At 39.1% G+C, this 24879-nt stretch overlaps 2 protein-coding genes across 2 annotated transcripts in view; one reads left to right on the top strand and one right to left on the bottom strand.

Annotated features, from left to right (window-relative positions):
- Window positions 1–5724, top strand: part of sf3a3 (splicing factor 3a, subunit 3) — an 8463-nt gene extending 2739 nt beyond the window's left edge. The window contains exons 6-17 of the mRNA XM_035680800.1: window positions 1051–1142; window positions 1234–1316; window positions 1434–1572; window positions 1667–1735; window positions 1841–1908; window positions 3304–3411; window positions 3510–3579; window positions 3728–3892; window positions 4556–4666; window positions 4868–4958; window positions 5051–5106; window positions 5445–5724. Of these exons, the coding sequence (XP_035536693.1) occupies window positions 1051–1142; window positions 1234–1316; window positions 1434–1572; window positions 1667–1735; window positions 1841–1908; window positions 3304–3411; window positions 3510–3579; window positions 3728–3892; window positions 4556–4666; window positions 4868–4958; window positions 5051–5106; window positions 5445–5522 (1130 nt within the window). The 3' untranslated portion in view covers window positions 5523–5724. The remainder of the gene's footprint in view (window positions 1–1050; window positions 1143–1233; window positions 1317–1433; window positions 1573–1666; window positions 1736–1840; window positions 1909–3303; window positions 3412–3509; window positions 3580–3727; window positions 3893–4555; window positions 4667–4867; window positions 4959–5050; window positions 5107–5444) is intronic.
- Window positions 5725–17336: 11612 nt separating this feature from the next.
- Window positions 17337–24879, bottom strand: part of si:ch211-30b16.2 (glycoprotein endo-alpha-1,2-mannosidase-like protein) — an 11339-nt gene continuing 3796 nt past the window's right edge. The window contains exons 3-4 of the mRNA XM_035681462.1: window positions 20446–20522; window positions 17337–18749 (exon numbers count right to left, since the gene is read on the bottom strand). Of these exons, the coding sequence (XP_035537355.1) occupies window positions 18113–18749; window positions 20446–20522 (714 nt within the window). The 3' untranslated portion in view covers window positions 17337–18112. The remainder of the gene's footprint in view (window positions 18750–20445; window positions 20523–24879) is intronic.

The following is a 24879-nucleotide window of genomic DNA, read 5'->3' as shown; positions in this document are numbered from 1 at the left end:
TGTATATAATAATAGCAACATAAACACAAAAAAAAAAAATAGAAAATAACATAAGGCTAACATAAAATTAATTCAACAATAACAAATGCAACAAAAGCAGAAAAAAAAAACCTTACAGGTAACATAAGTACGAAAAAAAACCTGCATGTTCATCTGAACTCGGCACTTTATTACTTTCAAAGGCTTTAAGCTACAGTTGCACATGTCAATAAATGAAGACACATTTCTCACCCACATCTTTGATTCATGTTTGTCCCCCAGAGCATTGCAAGCTTAAAGACCCTCCAGTCAGAGCATATATGTTTAATGAATGCAAAATTCAGTTTTCAGTTCCATTAATTCAATCCAAGTCAATGAAACCACTCCCCACAAATGCACAAAATCACACTGTCCCTTTAAAATCTTTCTTCATATCGTGATGCCGCATCGTGAGTTTAGTGTATCGCTACAGCCCTAATGTTTTGCTATTAATATTATTAATATAATATTGACTTTAAACCTCATATCACTGTTCACTGGGAGCAGCAGAAACAAGTTGTGAACACAACATTAATATATCATCTTTTAAATAGACATGGTGATCTTGTTAGCAAACAGTTGCTTATTTACACATCCAGCAGTTACAGAGCAACATGATCATTCATTTGGAGTCTGTTGTGTCCACCTGCTTAATCTAAGTTCGATATTCACTCTCTCAGGTATTTTTGGTCTCCACCAACTCCTAAAATATATGTCTCTTTAGCTGCTAAATGCTCCACTATATCCACCAGCTAGTCTCTAAACTGTGTCAGTCTGCTGTTTGGTGCTGAGCAGGCAGTGTACAGTGGGGTTTTAAAGCTTTTTCTCTGAAAACAGCTGCCTGCTTGCTTGGCTAAAAATGACAGAGTGGTGGGAGTGAACCAAAACAGCAAAGTTGTGGGCTGAACAGATAAACAAAGAGCTGAAACTCACTATAAAGCTGAGAGGAGCTGCAGATTCGGGTGATAATTCTCTGTAGATTCATCACTACGAACAATGGACGACTGAGTGAAATCTGTGTGTGTTCCACAGACCTGGTGGAGTTCACTGATGAGGAAGCATACGGCCGCTACCTCGACCTCCACGACTGCTACCTGAAGTACATCAACCTGAAGGGAGCTGAGGTGATGATCCTTTAAAGTCTGCATAACTCATGCTGCACCTCCAAACTGAATCAGTGTGTTTTTAACCATAGCCCACCCTCTCCCCCCACAGAAACTGGAGTATATCTCTTACCTGTCTACATTCGACCAGCTGTTTGACATCCCCAAGGACAGGAAGAACGCTGAATACAAAAAGTAGATCCTTCATGCTCATTCTTGTCTTCAGTAATGTATAAATAATACCTAGAAATGTGTCAGTGTGCATGTCCTCTGCTGTCGGACTAACACGCGATGCGGTGGCTGTCTGTGCAGGTATTTAGAGATGCTGCTGGAGTACCTGCAGGACTACACAGACCGGGTCAAACCTCTGCTGGACCAGAACGAGCTCTACGGCAAAGTGCTGTTAGACTTTGAGAAAAAATGGGAGATGGGGACATTTCCAGGCTGGCCTGTAAGTTCTTCTGACAGCTTCTTTATATGTGATGATGGTTGGTGTTATTGGTTGTACTGTATCTCATCTGACCTGTTTACTTTTTTAATTGTAGAAAGAGACAAGTAGTGCTTTGACACATGCCGGAGCTCATCTGGACCTTTCTGCTTTCTCTTCCTGGGAGGTAAAACATTAAGTGCTCATACTTGAAGATTTGTCATTCAATATTAATACTAAGGTTGCTCCTTCATACTTCTTCTGATGTGTTTTTTCTCATTCCTCTCCACAGGAGTTGGCTTCTTTGGGTCTGGACAGATTGAAGTCTGCCCTCATGGCATTGGGACTGAAGTGTGGAGGGTAAGCATGTTTGCGTGTATAAAAAATAACATTATAAAATGAATTTGAAATGTCTGAAGAACCTAGTACCAAACCCTCAGGGTATGAGAAGTGGGGAAAGGGCTATTTAACACCAGGAACCTTTCCAGGAACCTGGGAACCTTTTGGAGGTACTTACTTTACTCTATTCTTAGTTTTCTGTGGCTGGAAGTCTAGTTTTAGTTCTCAGGCAGTAGTCCCTGTCCCCCAAGAAGTCTCTGCTCCTCAGGCAGTATGTTCTGATGGCTATCACACAGAGTTTACAGCACTCTCTAGAGCAATTAATGATTTTTTTTGTTCATTATGCTAATTTATTAAAAGATAAATATGCTTTAGGGTTTTACTGATTAAAAACACTGGACAGCATATGTTGATTCTATTTCTGGTTTACTTGCTAAGTATTCAGTATTGTTGCAGGCTAAAGAGCGCGATGTTCTGTCTCAAGCTGTCCCTTGAGCTTACTTTGCCATTAGCTGTTCAGTCTCCTCTGAGCTCGTTTGGCCAGCTTCAGACTGTGTTGAGGGCTGAGATGTATCAATATTTCTTTCTTTAAATCATTTTAATGTTTTGCTCTGACATGTATTATTTCCAACCGCTATGCACGTTGATAATCAAAAATCAATCAATCAATCAATCAATCAAAAACACATTTGGTTACTGTGACAACCAGCAACTGTGAGCTGTTGATGGCAGATCTAACAGCGTGTACAATGTTTGCCTATTTCCTCCGCTTTGATATGTTTGAAAACGTAATATAAAATGTAGTTAAGAGAGAGCATACCGGTAGTTTCTCGTCAGATAACATCAGAATTGGCCAGCAGCGGTCCGGCCTGTTTGTTAAATACAATCCAGAAACGTCTCACTTTGGTAACAAGATTAAGAACCAAGTATGGTGAGACTTGTATGTTGTGCCAGTTGCCAACATACAAAACATAGTTTAATTTAAAAAAACTGTAGGACACATGTTTAATAGTGATTGATGTTTTGACTTTATTTAAGGTCATTATACCAAGCATAATGTGAAATTATGGTATTCTGGAAATTATAAGGTATGATGTATGTAATTACATTGAATAATTGTATGGCTCCGCTCTTAGTGCTGGGCTGAGCCAAATGACCTGGATCACTAAAAAGAGCAAGAATTCCCATCACTACTAAGTTTGGGGAATGCTGGTCTAGAGGCTAATGTTAAAACACATGTTATTAGACTGCCTCAGTATGTGTACAGTATTCATTCAGACTGCAAGCAAGGGCATGGGATGGTAGTAAATATTAACATTTATTGATACATACTAATATCAGAGCTGTTACACACGTTTAGAGCAGGTAGAGAATATGTCACACAGAACAAACTGACTGTGTCTGTATGTGGGACAGGACTCTGGAGGAGAGAGCGCAGAGACTCTTCAGCACTAAAGGCAAATCCCTGGAATCACTGGACCCTTCACTGTTTGCCAAGAATCCCAAAGCCAAAGGCCCTAAAAAGTAAGTGGCTGTAAAAAAAATTCTGTCCAACACTGACAGTGTCTTATGATAGTGTTCATTACATAATTCATAACAATTTCCATCCATCACTTCTGCAGAGACACCGAGCGTAACAAGGAAATTGCCTTCCTGGAGGCTCAAGTCTATGAATATGTGGAGGTCCTCGGGGTGAGTCAGTCTATCATGAGGTTAACTCTGCTGTTAAATTCATAAATTGAAGGGTCAGAGCCAACACTTTGAGAATAGTGCAGCCTAGCTTAGAGCGGTCAGATGTGACGGTTTTAATGACGGCTGTTGATCTCGTCTGCGGTTACAGGAGCAGAGGCAGCTGACTCACGAGAACGTCCAGAGGAAACAGGCCCGGACCGGAGAGGAGCGCGAGGAAGAGGAGGAGGAGCAGCTCAGTGAGAGCGAGAGCGAAGACGAAGACAACGAGATTATCTACAACCCCAAGAACCTGCCACTGGGCTGGGACGGCAAGGTGAGGAAACACTCGTTATGATTATCAGTAGTCCTGTACAATGTAACAAAATTCACAACCACTCTTAAGAAGCATGAAGCCATCGGACTGGTGTTGGTGCGAGTGGAGGAAGTTAAGTCAACAAAATCCAATTGACCCTTCCTAATCTATATCAGTTGTTAACTAGTTAGCTAATGTTTAAAAAATGCTGAAATGATGAAGACCACCAAGCAGTGTTCATTCAACAGTTAAATAATAATAGAAATTAGTGTCTTTAGTGATGATTTTGATATGAATTAACTGGCACAGAAATAATGAAAATGGCATGGGACAATAAAATGTTTTTTTAATCAAGTGCAGAACGTTTCTAAAATGATGCTATTAGTTGCATTATGGGAAGTGTAGGATCCAGTTTTATATGGAAAAGTCATGATGTGTCTGAGTCTGCTGGTTTGATTTTGGCATTTTAATCCTTCTGACAGATACTTGGTCCAGTGATTGAATATTGCACTATTATATATTTGAAACCCTGTTTTATCTTTCTGTACTGACATTTTCTGAGTTGGATTTGCCTTAAGTCTGACACTGACACTTCCACTGTTCTGTTTGTATGTGCTGCACATTTTTTTATTTACTTGTATGAACTGGGTTGTGCGTTTGCTGACTGCTGTTTATTCCCTCCAGCCAATTCCATACTGGCTCTATAAGCTGCACGGGCTGAACATCAACTACAACTGTGAGATCTGTGGAAACTACACTTACAGGGGACCCAAAGCCTTCCAGAGGCACTTTGCGGTATGCTGTTGTTTTATTTAAGGACTTACTATTACAGAGAGGTTGTTATTGCATTCAGTAAACATCCTCTGGTATTCTAACAGAGTTTCCACTGTCATCTTATCAAAGTGAAAAAAAAACCCAAAAACATCGACACAGTACACTGCTTAAGGCATTAAGTGTGCTTCTGCAGCTGAAGAGTGTTTTGTCTGTGTTTTGTAGGAATGGAGGCACGCTCACGGTATGCGCTGTCTTGGAATCCCCAACACCGCTCACTTCGCCAACGTCACACAGATTGAGGACGCTGTCTCCTGTAAGAGTCTTTGTTTTGAGCTTGTTGTGCACATCTGGATTTTGAAGAATTTTAGCTGGTTTCAATAAAAGTGTTTTGTTTGTTTATTCCAGTGTGGGCAAAGCTGAAGTCCCAGAAGGCATTAGAGCGGTGGCAGCCAGACACAGAGGTGAGTCCACATGGATGGAATAATGCTTCTTAGTTATAATGTACTAGGGCTGTGTGTTGACTGGAATCTGTCACAATACAGCGGTTACGGTTCAATATATTGTAGTACTGTAAACAAGGTCATATATTGCAATTTGGTTTTTTTTTTAGCACCACTCACACCACCGTTTTGAAAGTTAATTTTTTTTATGCAAGCAGAGCAATGCATTATACATTTGTATTTATCACATAGCCCTTTACAGTCTAGCGGTTGGTGCTTCAAACATAAGAATCGATACAATATTTTTCTTACACCCGTATAATGTCCGTGCCTCACTCCATTACTTGTGTGTTTTTCAGGAAGAGTATGAGGACTCGAGTGGAAACGTGGTCAACAAGAAGACCTATGAGGATTTGAAGAGACAAGGCCTTCTGTAGACTGAGGAGAATGTGAAGAGTCACCCAGAAGAAACAAGCGTCCTTTAAGATGAGCTATATTTTTTATCACCCGTGTTTCTTTTTATTTGTATGTAGTAATGTTGTTTTACAGGCTGGGTCCCGCCCTCCATTCCTCCCTTTGATAACTTTGTAATGTGGCAACCATTGATTATTATAATAAACGGAGTACTTTTGTCACTGAGCTGTTTGTGTTGATCTCCTGTTTGTTGTGCTCTGCTGGTGAGTCTCTTCTGCAAGGATTTCTATCAGTGCTGGGACTTTACAGCAGCTGTTTGTCTGTGCTTTGATTTATTGTTGCAGTTGACTCGTAAGCATATTTTAACTCTGTTTATGTAGGCCACGTTTTATGGCGACATTAAACACTTAAGTAATAAATAAAAATGTGGCTTTCCTTTAATGAGAGAACCTGTTGCTGCCAAAGAGCCTTGTTTGTCAAATGATGACTACATATAGAGCAAGAAAAATATAACATTTGACAAAGGTCACATATTTGACAGGCAATAAAATCACAGTATAAATCTTAATTTTATTCTTTTTTTATACTGCAGAAAACAGGAAAATCTCCCCATCTTTTTAATGGAATCCATTGCGAGTATTTTATACCACCATATTGTTTATGGTAGGATGTTATGAGAAGGTGCTGAATAATTGATTAAGATGAGATAAAATAAATGGAATTGTTCCTGAGGGGAACTTTGTCACAGACATCAAATAACATAGAGCCCGTGTGTGAAAATGGCAAAAGATAAAGACTTTAAATACATGGAAGCATTTTGTGCCGTTTCCAGGTTACAAACAGCGCTGGCTGCTCATTAAGACTCGATAGTAATTGATTTATTGAAGCCTATACCAAACATGAGAGTGTAATCTTTTCCACAGCAGCATGTGGGCTGCATGTTTATTAGGCCTTTAAAACAGCTAATAAATAGTTTATGTTGCATTTTAAACAAGCGTAAGTCTCAGGACAAACAGCAGTGTGATCTCAGATGGACAAATAGGGGAGGCCGGGGACCGCTCTAACGCTAAAATTCCAATTCAAATAAAACTTAATGTCCAAATATGCTCTGTTAATTATGTTTTAATAGTGTTTTAGTATTATGGCTGCAACTAAAATGATCATGAATACCAATAATCTGCTAAAGAATTAATTGATTAATCAGTCAAAAGCTATGTTTACACTGCAAGCCTTAGCACTCAATTCTGATTTATTGCTCTGATCTGATATTTTTTTGTTTGACTATTCACTTTATTTTTTTAAAAAGTGGCCCGTATCAGGTGAACAGGTCATGATCCTGATGTGATCCGCATGACAAAATTCAATCTTACATAAAAGTCACATGAATTGTGATATGTTCACACTGAGGTCACTTTGCAAGAATCAGACCTGACTCTGATTTGACCCACATATGAAAGTGGCCCACATCAGAATCGAAAATATCAGATGAGATTTGGACTGTTCATTCTGTCATGAAGAAATAGGATTCGGGTCACTTTGGCCTGCAGTCTGAACGCGGCCAAAAAAACACAACTGCTGCCTCTGAGTAAAAGCTTTCTACACAATTCAGAGTGGGTTCGGCGTGTTTTTTTTCTGTTCTTGACATAAAATGATGCACATTAAGGAAAGGGTGGTTGGGGAGTGGGGTGGACTGGAGGAGCAAGAGCATGGGCAGTTCATAGCATGTTTAAGTAAGAATACTTAATATTCAGTCATATGCATGTATGCATAGGATGACTGTCTTAAAACAAGTGTGAAATCATCCTTTTGAAAAGATGAAGTGACTGACAAATGTTAAAGCACTCAGACAAACCATCTGGAATGAAGATTTCAGATACTGATATTAGCACAAAATATGTCAAAATGTCTTCATATTTCATGGAATAGCAAACTCATCATCAAGCTGTTAATTACAATACAGTGAGCTCGCAAATGAAGTAACAAGCTCATTACCTGCTCCCATAGCCCCCAGGCTGCCCTCATACATTTTTAATTTGTTTACAGGTGGGAAAAAAACAGCTGAAGCAAAATACAAGAGGCACCTTGATTGTGCGATTTAGCCCATTTCTGATTAGTCTGGAGCGGCACGACTGATTGGTTTCATTTCTACTTTTGAAGCAAAAAAAATTGGGCTTCTTATCCTTAGAAGAGGACTAATTTTCAGCTTATATTCAACAGTAATGTTAATAAAACTGTGTTAGTTATAAGCAGTCACTGCATAAATTAAATGAGATGACATGATTTTAATGCTACAGAAGAATTGATGTATTAAAGATGTATTATTCCTCCGCTCTGCTCAGATTCACCCAAAAGTTCATATCAAAATCTGAACAACAAGACTAAGAGTCTAAAGCCAGCTAGCAGTTCTGTAATGCTGTACTTAGACACGGCAGTGCTTTAAAATAACTTTTTTTAGCTGAGGCTAATTGGAACAGTTTTGCAAGTATTTGGTAATAAACTAAAGTATAGGGATAACAAATAAATAATAAAAAGCAGAAGTGCTGCAGGGATGATGTATTTTTGTAGGCCAATGCAGAAGTTAGCACTCTGGTTCCTTCAACAAAAAGCCAATGGGATTTTTCCATTGGGTTTTGGAGTATTGCAGAAAATAAGCTCTGTGGTGAACAAAGGTGTATGATGCAAGATAATCCTCACAAATGAACACCACTTTTATGATTTTTGAAGCGTAAAAGCGATTGGCTTTAAGTTAAAAGCTAACAATAGGCTATAAACAAACTGCACCACAGTGGCATGACTTCATCGTCACCACCACCACTTATTAGTAATTAAATCTTGTAATTCAAATCTACAAGTTGTCAAATTTGATTTAGAACAGTTTGCAAGAGCGCGAGTACAAACACAACGAGGCTGTAAAGGCGGACTAGTGAGTAGATCAGTCTGTGTGTTGGGCGTGCTGATGTTTAATGTTGCCACCTTTTTTAAGACGCGTAAAAGCTTAAAAATTCCTGTGTGAAGACTATCTGGATGATGGGCCAAATGGATCAATAAGCCCTCTGTCATTGCTTCAGAAGGCCGCTGTCTCACCGAGCCTTCATATAAAGCCACAGAATGCTAGACTTTTCTTGCTGTACAAACTGGAAAATACAGTTTGAGAATTGCCTGTGCAGATGAATTAGTCACATATTCTGCCTGGTTTATACTCATCTCTGAGGGAATCCACACTGGCAGGGAACCAATCTGTACGAGTACTAGGTCCTGTTTTCCCATAAGGGGGAAAAAAATGAAATGAAAGGGAAAAGATTTTTTTTTTATTCAGCATTTTGAGAATAAAGTAAAACTCTCAGTATTAGTGACAGGCATAAGAAACCATAAATCAGAAGTGGAGGATTGTTCGCCTTTTTCTGCATTTCGAGGATAAAGTCTAAATGTCGAGAATGAACTTGATATTTCAAAATAAAAGCCAAACTTTTGAGAATAAATCAAACTACTACCATTAGCGCATATGGCTGCCTCTACAAAATGCCTTCAATGAATTGGTGAAATTACTCTTCAGGATCGGTTTTATTAACAAAGAAATTATTCCTCTTCATGTTCATAAACACAGTGTGATAATTAGTATGAGATCATGCAAAAAAAATGATTTTATTTTCAAAATGCAAAATAAAAATAAACCTTCCTCTTCCATTATGCCTGGTCCTAATATTCTTCCATAAATCTGACTTCTGAACTGCCATGGACTAAAATGTGTATTGTTTGTGACCTGGCTAAGGGTCAACAGTAAATCCATCATAATTGATGACAAGTTTAAAAAGGAGGACATTTATTGTGTCCAGTATATAGTGAAATATGTCTACAACGCAGATAGAAGTGTGTTATAGTAACTTTATTTTTTACCCAGCAGACCCTCAGGAAAGCGTCATATTGCAGACATGTTTGTTCACGTCTAAGACTCACTGGCATAGTGTGCAATAAACGGACTAAAATGACTGGTGTCTGCTTGTGTTACTGTTACATCACATTTTAGCATTTACCATTATCCTGTAATTGCGTAATTGTGTGGTGCAAAGTGGCCGTTTGTTAAGTCTGAGAAAATAAGTCAGATGATGTCACAGTGATGATCGTGTTCATCACACTGACTTCATCATCGTTATTGCCTGCGTCAGAAACTGGAGGGGTGGAGAAAGTTTGCCCCCTGGAGTATTTCTTGGCTGGAAGCAGTGACTTCTTACAGACTCTGCTGGTTGCCAGCTTATGCTACGCTAATTATCTCCTGGTTCCAGCTTCATATTGAACAAACAGATATAAGAGTGTTATTCTTATCTAACTCTTGGGTAAATGTCCTAAAATATTAGGATATTAGGATCTGATTATTCAAATATAAAAGGAAAAGAAAACAGGATTCAAGTGCAAAGTGTAAAAATTGTTAATGTACATGTTTTAGATGTTTTAAACTGTGTGTATGTGTGTTGGATTTAGTGGCATCTAGTGGTGTAGTTGCAGATTACAACCCCCTTGCCTCACCCTCCCATTGCAATCATGTAGGAGAAACTGCGGTGGCCATGAAACTGAAAAGGCCCTATCTAGAGCCAGTGTTTGGTTTGGTTTCCGGGTGCCCAAATGTGAGAAGGCCTTCAGACAGCCGTAAGATAAGGAGCTCTGCAGCTCACATGGAAAACCCTGACGACCTGTCCTGCTTACAAACTGGATGGTACCAACTTCATCAATTCAAATTGCTAATTGAAAACAACAAGCTGAAAAACAAGTTGAAGCTTGACTCCTAAATGTTACACACTGGACCTTTAAATCTCTTAAATTCCTTTAAGGATTAATAATATATGATGCATAGAGTAGAAATGTATGTAACGGTCAGGGCCGTGTATGTGCATGTCTGGGCTCATTAAACTAGTAACTGGTCTCGACTTGTAATACTTGTACAGTATGTTTACCAGCATTCAATCATATCTGTCTGCGCCATCATTCAGATACCATCTAAACATAGGCACCTCGACACAAGTCTGATTTCTGTTCTACACTCCCAACCTGCATATTCTCAAGTATCTCAACACGCCCACTCACTAGTGTAAACCACAGATCATGGTTGGAGACAAGCTTTTGATAACATCTGCACATCCAAAACTGAACCTAGCCAACAACAGACTGAAACTTGTGGTTTCATGTTCTACTTAGGCTAGGCTTGTGTTTAACACCTCTGTCAACAGTGTGTAGTAATAAGATGATCACCGGCCTGATGCCACACTATCATTATAGTGATGGTTATATGAGAGCTGTTATTAGCTTTACTGTAAACAGCCGTTTTCTTACTCGCAGGTTTTGGTTCTTTATACTCTAATGTTTGTTCATTTATTCTTTAGCAATAGAGCAGCTGATATATTTAAAACCTACTTTTTCATGAAAAGTTTGCCAACTTTTACCACTTCTTTCAAGCTTTAAATTCTTATAATCATATAATATGATCAAAGTTATGTTATTTTTAAGGTGGACAAAGAAGTACTCACATCTTCTACTTAATTAAAAGTAGCAATTCCAGTGTAAAAGTCCCACATTCTGAATTTTACTTGTGTAAAAGTACAAAAATATTAGCATCAAACTTTACCAAACATACTCATTATGTTGAATGGCCCTTTCACAATAATCTCTGTTATTTAATTAAAGGTCAAGCTAATCTGAGTGTTGGGTAGCTCGTGACTCTTGCCGGTGTTGTTTGATGAGCATAGTGTCTGTGTATAAACCTGTACTGGGTGCAACAATGAAGACAGGAGGGTCTGTCCTTCCTTTCACCCAGCATGCAAGGGTTCATCACAGACAGGCTGGAGGATTTGCAGTGTTTCCCAGGGGCTTGTGAAGTCCAGCAGATGGGGCTCTTGAGTGTTAGGCTCTGCAGGCTCATATTCTTATTTTGAAAAACAAAATGTAAAAAAGGGAATATGAACGAATGAGAAGTCATTTATTGCATAAACACTGAAAATGTCTCATATTATTAGTTAGAATATGTTAGAAAATGTAAATGGGGTCCTTAAAATATTAAAACACGATAATGTACCCCAGTACACCATCACCACGCACTAAGACCTCAATAATAAAGTGTAGAGCGTAGGGCTGCGTGTGTGCATTTGAAGCCCACAGGTACAGGTGTTTCCGACCCTCTGGTTGGTAAGATTGTAGCATTAAAAACACCACACATCTTTTTTTTTAATTAGATCTTTTGTGATTTGAAAATTGTGTTCTATGACATCACCATGTCGGTGACTTTTTGTATGACATTTCCACCCTGCCATGAAACAAATACTGGGGAAATACAGAATACATTATTGGCATTTAAAAACTTCTGCAACATCATGCCTGTGGTCTCCTACAGTCATTGTTGAAATCCTTTTAACAGTTTCATTATTAAATGCAATCCTTAGTTCTTTACAACTCATCACAGCCTGCAGATGGTGCTGCTTCTCTAGTTGAAACACTCAGGATAGATTGTAGTGCTTAGCACTACGAACTCTGAAGTTTACAGCATACTGCCATGTGCTGTGAAATATATTGACCAGAGGCCCCTCAAAAAGAATATTTTGCTACAGCAGGTGTTCACAATATAAAACAGTATTACAGATGAAAAATGGATGAAGCTGAAAGTACCTTGGTGACGGCAGCTTAGAGTCTATGAGCTGAAGCTGTCTATGGCCAGGGTCACTGGATGTGAGCCCCAATGCCTCCAGCTCAGTCTGCATCCAGATTTAGTGTTATTGGGGTCAGTTCCACTGATCATAGCCTGGGATAGAGGCTGCTGGCTCTCCGACTGGAAGTGCTGGACATGGCAGAGCTATAAAACACAGACACAATCAAATACTTCTGGCAGCAAGTAAAAAGGCTGTCAAGAGGAAATAGCTAAAAAGCAGAAATAATATTATGTGAATATAATGGTTGTATTGAAGGTAAAAGCTTCACACGTTGATTTTTAAATAATTAAAGCTAGTGTTGTTTATTATATATATATACAATAAAAGAAAACTCTTGGAAGTGTTTAAAGTGTGCACAACTCTGTATGAATCTACTTGCAGTGATACTGATATGTAAAATGATGAATGTGAAATGCATGCCTTTCCAAAAACAACAAAACAAAACAAAAAACACAATGAAACACTACAGTGCACACACATAATAAGAGAAAATGAAAGAGAGCTCTCAAAAGTAAAAACGGGGCCTCCTTTCTTTTACCCAAAAGGGCGAAACAGCGCCAGTGTTTCGAACCCCGGCGGAGACAGAGGTTTTATTTCAAGTGGACAGTAATAAAGCACATATACTCAAGCACTGAAGTATACAACTTTAGATACTCCTATTTCTATTTCATGATAAAAAATAAACAGTTAAAACATAACTTCAGAAGAAAAATATTCATTAATGTTGTTAGTAACACCTGTGCTTTTTCTACTAACTTACATTCCAAAATGTCTGCTGTGAAATATAGTAGAAAATAAAGAATTTGAATACTTCTTACACCATCTCTTCTTACACCGTCTTCATGTTAAAGTAGTCCTGGGAGTGGTTTCTGAGCTAGACTTGGTCCGATGTTTGTCAATTTAAAGTGGTTTTCAACTATTCATTTTTACTTGAGCAGGAATTAAAAAACCTTTCACAATTTACGCAACATTGCCGTGTTGCAAACATAATGAGTCAACGTCGGTATTCCTCCTTGTGTTCAGTTTCCGTAGTGCTAGTGTTGGTATCACGGTTCGCCTCAACATGCGCTGAAAGGTCCCCGGGTTCGAAACCGGGCGGAAACAACTTTATGTTTTTTTTGCTTTACACTCTTTTATTTTGCAATGACATATTTTAACTAGCTTTCAGCTGCGACATCACTATCGCCCCCTCTGTATTAAGTAGATCTCTGTGATGCACTGAATTCTCTCTGCTGGGGTTTTATGAGTGCAGGATTTCATAATAAATGAACAAATCTGTTCTGACAAATATATTGATACAATACATTAAATACGTTGATCATTTTTATATGTTTTAAATGAAATTGATATCTAGGGCTTTGTGCAAGTGTATACACACACAGAGGTTGGAATATATGGCTATGTATCCACCTGATTAAGTACATGGAGCAGATGTTTAATTGGTGTTGTAGAGTCCTTACCTGATGTCTTCTTGCCTGAAACATATGGTACAATATAAAAAGCTTGTGTTATACTTTTCCTTTTTCTCATGTGAACACAGTTGCCAGATTTAATAAGAACATTGCTAGCATATTTAGAGTCTAAATATGTAATACCTCATATATCTTATTTCAGTAGAACCTTGGTTCTCATTTTTACTATACAGGAAGAACATAGCCACATAAAGTAGCCTACTTGTCTGATGACCTTATATTGTGTTAGTTTTCTATTGTTGTAAATTATGGGATGGTCACTCAGGAATGATGGTTTAATAAAGAAGCTAAACAAGCATACTGTATGCATGGACGTTCTCAATAAGTGTCAGCAAGGGTAATCTTGAGTCAAGTTTATGGTTTATGGCAGCACCAAATGAAAGGGTTGAATGTTCTCAACAATAATCTGACATTTGATGTTTTTTGTGTCCATAGTAACGTTCTGCCCCTGAAGGTGGAACAAGAGGAAAGGAGAGGGGGGCATCAAAAATGGCATCCTCTAGGAACCGTCAACATCCACATAAACTTTAACAGAGTAGGTCAATATTAATAAGTAATAGTAAGATATCTTACTCTGTAGTGTAATCAATGACAGAGATAATCACGCCTTAAACATCCTTTACTCATTTGTGCCCAAAGACTTGCCTGTACTTAGTATGATAGGGAAAAATGCCATATTTCCTCTGATTGGTCTAAAGTCTTAAATCTAGTATGGACATACTTTGGGCAAGTATCTAACAGTACAACTTGAAAATTGTGCTTTTTGTCATAAGATAGCATAGCTTAGATTGTAGTTGATCCATTCATTCCATTACCCATAATGAGGCAAGATTCTTTTGTTTATGCAGTCTCCGTGACGTCACCTATAGGGTTCTGCAGAGCCATTGTGAAGTGTGGTAACTCTGTCAACACAAATGGGCATAGACATGGGCCGTGGATGAAACCAGCCACCAGTGATGGCACCCACCTGTCACTCAAAGCGGCCATGCCCTTAATTATGCATAACTTTAAGCCTTAAAGGTCCAGTCTGTAAGATTTAGTAGCATCTAGTGGTGTAGTCGCACCTCAGTTGCCTCACCCTTCCTTTTCAAGCGTGAGAAAGAAACTACAGTGGCCGTGAAATGGACATAAAATGCAAACGGCCCTTGGTTTGTCTGTTCTGGGCTACTGTAGAAACATGGTGGTTCAACATGGCCGACTCCATGGAAGGTGACTTGCCATGTGATTATACAGAAATAAAAACATACCTAGTATTTTGAGTATTTTGAATAGTTTATTTCTGTCAATAGATCCTCCTAATTGTTACACACTGGACCTTTAATATAACTTAAAGAGGTGAGTTACTATGCTAATATTTGCCAATTGGCATGTTAACACAAACTACAGCTGAGGATGATGAGAATGCCATTAGTTTTTCAAGTACTAGGCAAAATTTTGATCTGATGATGGCGCTGAATGAAAAATCTAGATAAGGGATCACTAAATGATTCATACTTTGGGCACCAAAATCCATTAAATATTTGCTGAGATATTTCAGTCTAGTCCAAAAGGGTTGACAAAGAGACCGACAGTGCCATCCCTAGAGCCACATTGGTACCAGGACTGGGGACAGTGGGAGTATTCGCTGTAGTTGAGGCACAAACATTTAGCATCGGTAGTACTTGTAGTGATGGTCTTGGTATTTTATTGTCGTGGGTTTCAGGGAGGTATTTTAATCTCTTGCAAGGGTCTAAATTTTGTAAAGGGGCTTTTCCAAGGAAACATTCTGAGAGAAACACTTTATATTTGCTTTTCAAATCCCAGACTGTAGTTTAGCAATGAGTAGAAGCTCCAGGGCCTGACATTTGTAAGTGTGCCTGCCAGCAGCCAGGTTCTGACATGTCATTTTCATTGGCACAGGCTTTATGTGGGCAAAGCCATCAAAGCGTGGCATTAAAGTGTCCTGAGGGATCAGCTTTGCTCCAGTGATTTCTCATTCACATGAGGGCTGAAGCCAGGCTACATGGACACTGGTTCACTACGTCTGATGTGTGTTCCACTTCCAACTGCCTGGCATGGAGGCACTTACTCATGCTTCACTGGTAAATTACACAGGAGTGTGTCGCCCCTCGTTGTCTACCTAAAGTCAGGTCTGCAGATTGAAAGCTGCTCCAGAGATTTATGAATTTAATACATTCTGATTGGAACTGCTTGAAATGTCTAGGTGTTAGTGGGGTGTTACCACTAAGCGTGCTTGGGGCAGCTTATATGAACCTAGCCTTCTCTCTTAGTTCAATTCATTGAACCATTTGCATTAAATGCCCAAAGATCTCTGTCCTTTTATTTCTTGCTAATGCAGGACTGGGAACATAATCCAAATCAACTGTTGGAATCAACCCTAAAACACAAGGTTTTTATTAGTGGACAAAGCAATCTGAATAGAAGTTGATTCAGGCAGGTGTTTATACTTCATATGAACCACCATTACTAAATTACAGACACCAGTATAGTCATTTTTAACACTACAAATGTATTATATCTTATAGAGGAATGGAGGCTTAACCTTGCTCTAAATCAATTTCCTGTGCCTACCAATATACAGTAACATATAATATATATAAATATATATGATATTTGTCCTATTATAATGAATAATAATGAGGCCTTCAAAGTCTTAATCTTTTCTTGTGGTGCTACCAGGTGGGAAAGACTTGTGATGTCGCAGGACATTAGCAACCTTGCATAGAGCATGGCAGATTAAACACAGTGGTTAAGGATTGGTTTGAGGTGACAAAGTAAAGGCAAATTTATCTATTTTTCATTGAATTTTCTGTTTTCATTGCCAACCATTTGACGTTTGCTTTCCACACTCATCTTTGCCAAGAGGCGACCTAAGGGATGTTACTGAACATTTACTAATTGGTATGAACAAACAAAAAAGTTCCATATGTCAGTTTATTTTCATTGTGAATTAGGAAATAGTTGGCCGGCCACCAGACACCCTATTAGGCCTTACGTTGAGTACCAGTGGTCTTACCCCTTTGTCTCAGTTCAGTTACAGGAAGCACATTGGACATGCCCCTAACTGAGTCACAGTCCCTGGATGTCACTGTGTTCCAAGATCTCAGCTTGAGATGAATGTTACCATAACCAATAGCAATGATGGCCAAAACTGAAAAAACACGAGCCAAGTTGTAATGAACCAGAGTGATCATTTGAGCTAGAGGGATGCTTTTTCTCTGCTTCCGAAGTCTTCGGTTAACTATCAAAACTCTGTTCAATAAAGTACTTGAGAGTGTGTGTTACTTTTGTTTTTAAGTCCTGAATGGCTTACAATTGCACAGTGTGGACTAAAATGAACCAGATACAAAAACAGAACCTAACCCACTGCGATTTGAAATTTCAACGCACCCATTATTTAGACCAGCTGGAGCAGCTCTCAGCAGCTTCTGCCTCTGACTCATCCTTCATATTCTGTATTCACACACTGATTGTCTGACTGACGTTTCACCATCTATAAACAAATGCAGCTTTGAAACGAGACTCTGTCTGAAGGCACTGACTGAAGTATCACATTCCTACCACCCTAGTCTTCTTTGATCATATCTAAGCTTTCTTGGGAAGTTAGTTTTCTTGTGCAGTGACACCACCGATTCACCAACAGTAAACAGACACACATTTTACTTTGTCTTCAAAGAATTACAGCAAAGAACAGTCTTTCATCATAAGAAAATAAGAAAAAAAACCATACAGAGCAGAGTTACTGCACAGAGCTGCGCTTTCTTGATGTCGCAAACAGATACTGAACAGACTTGTTATCAGGGAATGATGATTAGCTGTCCATCATTGTGACCTTGTAGCTTCAACATATCAGTGACGTTATTTACCTGTACAAAAAATGTTAGTGATTAAAAACAGTAAGGGTAGAGTTAACATTTAGGGAAAATATCAGCAGAATGCTTGAAGGAAAACAGGTAGGTGGACAAACAAACATTGTCTTTTTGAGATGTTCCGATACCATTTTGTCCTTCCCGATTCTGATACCTGAACTTTGTGTATCAGCAGATACCGAGTATCAAGCAAAAACATGTGCATTAAGATTTTTAACAAGCATATACTAGTAGTAGTATCATACTAGAAGTCTGTATAAGTGCTATCATTGTTGTATGACTTGGCTCAGGTCAAACCCTTTGTCAGAGTCAGAATGAGAGTAGGGAGGGTCATGACTTTGCTATCCTGGGAAAAATACGACGAACGGACACTGCTGGAAGTAACAGGGAACCGTTTGGGGCTAATAAATTACGTAGTATCGGATCAGTGCACAGATACACATACTTGTACCCAAAACTGCATTTTATGCAGTATCAGAGGAATTTTCAATACTGGTATCCGTTTAGAACAACTCAATTGTCTTTTAATAGAGCTGACTGAATGTCATTTCTGGTCATGCTCAGGGCATCTTCCAGGGAATTTTCACATCAGCCACTTGTCCTTCTCCTTGTTAAAGTTCTCAGCCCACTGGCGTGTAAGCTCTAAGTAGTGCTCCGGCTGGTTAGGTTGGTAGTCTAGGTACAAACGCGTCACAGTTTTCTTGGGTACTGCCTTCTCTATCTGCGTGCCTTCGTGCCATTGGTTAAAGGAAGTAATGGTAACGATTTCTGGTCTGACAGACAAAGCTGCTTGCAAGGATGTCTCGTAGTAGCGTCCATTAACTCGGTTCCTGGTGTTGTGGTTGTTCCATGGGCGAACCGCTGTGTCCACATACCCTGGACCGACGCTGGGAATAAAGAGCAAATTGTTTGCATCGCAGAAGGTCTTGATGGCTTTCCAGTTCTGGTGGGATGAGCCAAAGGAGAAGCCATTAGAGGCAAAGTAAGTGTACATGCCATCAAAGCCGCTGGCTTGGATGTCATGTTTGTGGCGCTCCTCAACAATGAGGGCGACAAAGACGCCGTCATAAGGTGTGCCTCTGATGCTGTGGGAGCCTTTAGTTGTCAGAAGCTCTGCCCAAGACTCTGGTGGCGTTAGGTAGGAGTCATAGACGTAAAACAGAGGCAGGACTCGTCCTGTGCTGGATCTGAATCTGTAGAAGGCGCCATGCTTTCCATACCTGAGAAAAGTAGAAGAGATGGAATAAAGCTGAGAATTTCAAGCTGTTACAGCATCAAAAAGCATTTTTAAAGGTACTATATTTAGTACTGGGGGTTCATTCATTCATTCAAAATTGAATCTGAAATGTTCTAAATCCTACACATAGGAGCTTTCATGCTATTAGGCGAGAGACCAAATAATAGGAAAAGCAGGAAACAGAAATTTTCTTTCCCTGAGCCATGTGTACACCTTAGCATAGATATCTAAAAACAAATAATTAGCTAGTTTATCACATCTCAGGATATACTTCCCTATTTTCAGATAGAAGTAGAAACATGCTTATCAATTCAGGAATAGATGGACAATATGCAACACTGTCAGGTTGTGTTGAATATACATATATGAAATGTGTCTCTGGTGACATCTTTCTAGCTCTGCTTTGGTCTTCTATACTCCTGGACAAAATACCTGGCTTTTTATTTGCTAGATGAACTTTGTCTATATTTTTTGGTGCTATGCAGATAATGTACAGGGGGTTTTCTTAAAAGAGCTGCCTGTTTGACAAGGTTAATGAGCATGGTGGGACTGAACCATAACAGTACATTTGTGGGCAATAAAATCAAAACAATGAGCTTAAAGATGATAAAATATTGCGTCACGTGGAGTACCTCCGTGAAGAGTCAGGTGATAATTGTGGGTTTGCCACTATGAGCATAGTCATTCACATCATTGTTAATATAAAAATATTGATTATTGCAACTTTAAGGTCTGTGGAAGTCTTGCTAAAAGGAGGTATTAACTGCATAAAAAGGCTGCAGGACAACAAGTTAAGCTAGCAAGCTACAAGCTAGTGACAGAAAGCCTCAACGTAAAGTTGAATTGCCACCTACATTAGTATAACCCTGAGACAGTGCGTGAGCCAGACTAGAAGCTTAGGCTACACATCTTGTAGTCAGTCTTGTTTGTTTGATTGTAACTGCCACACATAGCACCTTTACTGTAGCTCAGATTTCACAGGTTGAGTTAGTGTCAGACATTCAGAAAATATTTATGCTTTACTCAAATCGACATCTTCTTTTTCTGTCTCTCCAATGTTTGTTTCATTTTATACAGATGGTCAGCACAGTGGGTTTCTGAAAACATTGGCAGCAATATAAAGTCCAGAAATCCGATTCAGCTCAAGGCACTCTAGCCTGGGCTTTGATTTTACTCCAGTCTTGTATCATTAGAAACATGGCATCACTGAAACTCTTTATTCTTGTTCCTAGGCACAGTGTGAGATCATGGGGTTTATTTTTTATTTTTTATCAGACTACCACTGAATATCTTATTAGATGAAACATAGTCTGATTAGCCTCACAGACTTTCCCAGAGTCTCCCTATTAAAGCTGACATATTTTATATGTTGCTTGAGTTATGGCTGAATATTATTACATTTTATGAGGTAGACAAAGAGTCGGGTGCCCTTTGACACACATTCAGACTGAAGTCAGAGAACAAGCTACCTGCTGATTCATTACAGCAGGATCACAGGGGAGACATCTATATTTAACAACCAGCTTCCTCATCTTCCCTTATCAGACTTCACATTCCACAGATCGCTAGACTTCTAACGTCAGCAGCCATTGATATGGAGAGCGGAGCTCGACCCTTTGGTCTAGCAAAGGAAACAAATCCAGCACAGAGGAGTGAGGACGAATAGAAAAACAACTTACTTGTCAATAATGTATTTGATGTTGTCATGCATGCTCTGGTCCGTCCGTCCTTTGTATGGCTGTATGTGAAAGGCCACCTGTGCAAAACACATTTGAACATGACAAAACGATTACAAAAGCACAACTTAGATATACAAAAACCTGAAAAATAAGGGGTTAAACTGAGCACTCAGTTGTTCATTCAGTGTATTATTTGTTTTGATGGACAGCCAGTATGAACGCAACGCTTCATTAGTAGTCTGTGGACCTCGCTAATTATGTGGCCGCGCTGTCCGTGCAACACGGTGTGGATTGAAGTGGCATTTGTACTTTGGAGGTACATGCTCCACAGCATGTTTTTGTGTGAATCAAATATCAAACTGCTCAACAATGTGACAGCATCATGTTCATTTTAAGAACTAATCCCAGCAAGTCTAGTGTCAATCAGAAGAAAACATCCCCTACAGATATGTATCAAGACATACGTATATATACAAATAGTCTGCTTGGAAGAATAATGTGTGTCCAGTTATTTATTTTTTTCTGCAAAAGAAATGTACACATTAAAATCCTGCATGCTGGACAAGGCTTGACATCCAAACTATTTGTGATGTCACAAATCACACCCCTTACAATCAGATGTTTAATGAGCACAGAGAAACTTCACTTTTAGAGGAATGTGAAAACATACTTCTAGTATCAAACTCTGCACATACAGCATTCAAACAGCACACTGTAGGAACTAGAAGAAACACTGATTATTGAATATTATTGGGGATTTTAATGAGTTGGTTTTATTTAGGAGCTGTCTTTGCAATGTTTTCTATGCAGCTGCTCTATTGTCAGTAAGCCATAAATGATGTGTATTTATAACATGTTTGCACAGTTGCAGTTGAGACCTGAAGCCTGTACAACATGAGAGTAGTGGGTTTAGCCAGATATCTTTGGGCTCAATTAGACTGGTTCACTTTTAACTAGATCGCCATGGTAACCTATGCAGTTTAACTACAGAGGATCAAAACAGCCTGCCAATCAGCTCACTGATGTGAGTAGAATCATTTTGCAGTTCCAGTCTTTCCAGCTCCACTCTGCTTTTAAAACAGAGCTTTAAAAAAAAGGAGGGATAGCTTACTACAATAAATACATAATCACCATTACAGCTGCATTTGAATAGTTTTTGACAGCTATGATGCTGTTACACTCTTATTCCTTCACTGCAGCTCAGAATAATATGATAGAAAAATGATCCACAGCGTTCCCATCATTATAAGTGCAACATTTTGGTCCCAAAGACCTCATCATGAATTAACGGACTGTCTTCGCCTCCATCCTCTCCTGTCTGCTTTGGCAGTCTGACATCTAACTTTATGTGAATATATACTCACATATTCCTGATCGTTTGTTCATCATTTGACAAAATACAAAAAATACTCACTCTTAGCCTTTCTTTTAATATTTGGAAATGATCTATAGTTTCTAAAGCTTCTTATTCTATTCTAGATGTGAGTGTATTGTATACATTTTATTAAATATCACTTTTTGCTGTCTCTATAACCGTATTTTCCTGTGATGATATCAGTTTCACTATTTAAAGGACCAGTGTGTATAATTTTGTGGCATCTATATTTGAACTAACTATTCAAACATGATTCAAGATTATATTACTGCGTTGCCAGTTTCTCGCCTCAAATCTTTACAGAAAACACATTTTAGTGTACTATTTGTCTGTAATACAACAACATTTGTGACCAGGGAGGCCGCCATTTTTTCCTGCTTGAGAACAGAGCCAAAAGCAAATGCAGAACAACTCGCAGTACGTCACCCGACAGCTCCACACTCTCCATTGTCCAAATATTGTGATCACTTCTGGCTCCAAAAAACAAGATGGTGACAGCCATGATGCCAAATTCAATGCTTCAAAACAGTTGTCCACAAACAAGTGGGTGATGTCATGGTGGGTTTACACTTGGACACGACAAAATAAAGAACACATTTTCCAAGAATGTTCTTCTAAGGATCATGTCATCCCCATGCTTGCATTGGTATCCTCATACGACAGCTGGTAACATGAGATACAAATAAACACTTACTCCTCTACAGCACCTTTAGTGGTCAAAAACCCCACATGGTCCCTTTAAGTTGGCAAAAAGTCAGAACATTTTGCAAGTAGGGTATTATTTTAGAATCTTGAATTTGGTGTGTTTGCCTGAAATATGGTATAAAAATAATCTCCCATTGGAGAGGCACCTTGGTCCAAGAGCCATCAGTCATCAAAGAAAAAGTGTCCTTTTCCTCTGGTGTAAAGACAGAAGGAGACAATAGCAGACAGAACCTAAGTTTAGCCCGCAGGATGCTGAGGATTTCTTGAAAATGGAGCTGAGCAGGAGGAGGAGAGAACAAGTGAAGCAAATGCTCACCATCCCCACAGGCTTGTCCTGTATTGTCATCTCATCTGTGAACACACTCAGGTGACACAGGATGACATCTATTTCACTGACCCAAGTGTCTCCGAAATCCTTTTTAGCTACTTCTATGTATTAATTAAAACTTCAAACTTTTTTCATATACAGCTGATTTTTGGTCAGTCACCAAAATAACTATGAGCTATTTCACAGAGAACATTGTGTTATGTTCTCTGACAGGAGCTGAAAGCTGAGTGATAGATGTCCGCTGTCATCCAGGAAAAACTATGGTATGCTTGTTTGCTTCAGTCACAAAGGGAGAAAGGGTCTACTGCAGCTAAGCAGCAAACAGTAAAGCATTGACAGAGCTGTCGAGCCACAAACACTGAGCGCTCGACGCCCACTCCATCTTTCAAAAGAGGCTGCAAGGTCTTCCTAAACAGTTTCCATGGTAACGTGGCAGTGTTTGGCGCCCGGGCGCAGGCTTGTCAGCCGTCTCGACTGGTTGGAAATCATGAAAGGCCAGCGAGGTAAGACGCTGCTCAATCTGTTCCTGTTTGGCTCAATAAACTGCGGATGGATGCGGATGAAAAGTGCTTTGTTTGCTCAGATCCTCTCGTTCTGTGTGACGCATATTTACATTCTGAGCCTCAGGTGTATAGGCACTGCTGCAACAAACAAGCCCCCTGAACAGCATTTACCCATGTTTGGCTACTCTTCAGATGAGACTGACAGAAGCAATGTTATATCACCATGTTGGCATATGCTATGTTTATTCAGCTAATTATGTAAAATGAGGTGATAAATTCAAGTGCAGATGCAATTAGCATAATGACAGAAAAGTCTTAAAATCTCTGCAAGACAACTTTGCTTCTTGAGGTCTCAAAATGGCAGAAGGTGTACACGGAATAAACAGTGGTTAACTCATCCATATTTACCTTTCATTTAACCCATGATGATTTATATCAAAGAGACCCACAGGAACACCGCACAATGTCTAATGTTGGTTAAATCAGCTTTTCTCTGGACAGTGTAAAGAAATAAGGAAAAAAAAGACGGGAACATTTTCTCATTACAACTAGAAAGTGTGTGTTCTCACAATGGGACAATTTTGTCATCATAATGTGTCAGTTTGTAATTACAGCTACATGCTTTAAAGAGTTATTTGCCTGTCAGCCTCCCACACACTAAAGATCAACCACAGTGGGGGTGTCAGGAGGAGTGGCGCAAGTTGGTTGTGAGATTGTACGAGGTGTGTGGAATCAGAAACTGGTAATTAAGTTTGATATGACGGATAGTGGCATCTCTAAATGGATTATGAATTTATATTTTCAAACCAGGGGAGGTGTTTAATTCCTAAAGAACAGCATTTATCTGCTCTATTGATAGAATTGTACTCCTCAATGTATGAATGTGTTAAAGCTCAAAAAACTTTTTTGTGTTTAATTGCTCTTTAAAGGACCAGTGTGTAGGAGTTAATGGCATCTAGTGGTGAAGTTGCAGATTGCAACCAAGTGAATACCCCTCGCCTCACCCTGCCCTTCCAAGTGTGTAGGAGGAACTTGAAAAACTAGAGCCAGTGTTTGCTCTGTAGAAGACCCGCTCCCTCTGTAGATAAAAACAGCTCATTCTACGGTAACAACAACACAATAATTCATATTTTCAGGTGATTATACACTAATGACATACCTATGAATATTATATTATATTTCTGCCAGTAGATCCTTCTAAAGGTTACACACTGGACCTTTAAAGCTGCATTACTTCATTTTTTGGCCATGTTTCACGTATTAACATGTTAGCATACAATCTACAAATTTATAAAGAGAAACATTATCTTTCATCTGCAGTCAAGTTTGTGGCCACCTGATGAATGTAAGTCCAATACTCACTCTTTTAGCAGTGTTTTGGTCTCCACTCCTGAGAAAGAAATAGCTCATTGGCTGCTCCACTATGTTCACCAGTTAGTTAGCTAGCTAACCTAGTGCCATTTGTAGCTGGGCAAGTAGTGAAATAGTTTATCAAAAGTTTTTGCTTAAAACAGCTGCCTGCT

This window comes from Morone saxatilis, unplaced genomic scaffold, assembly GCF_004916995.1.
Source record: "Morone saxatilis isolate NCDOM2014 unplaced genomic scaffold, NCSU_SB_2.0 Contig9, whole genome shotgun sequence".
In the NCBI taxonomy this organism is placed as follows: domain Eukaryota; kingdom Metazoa; phylum Chordata; class Actinopteri; family Moronidae; genus Morone; species Morone saxatilis.
The sequence above is the reverse complement of the archived record's forward strand: the minus strand, read 5'-3'. Positions and strand labels throughout refer to the sequence as shown.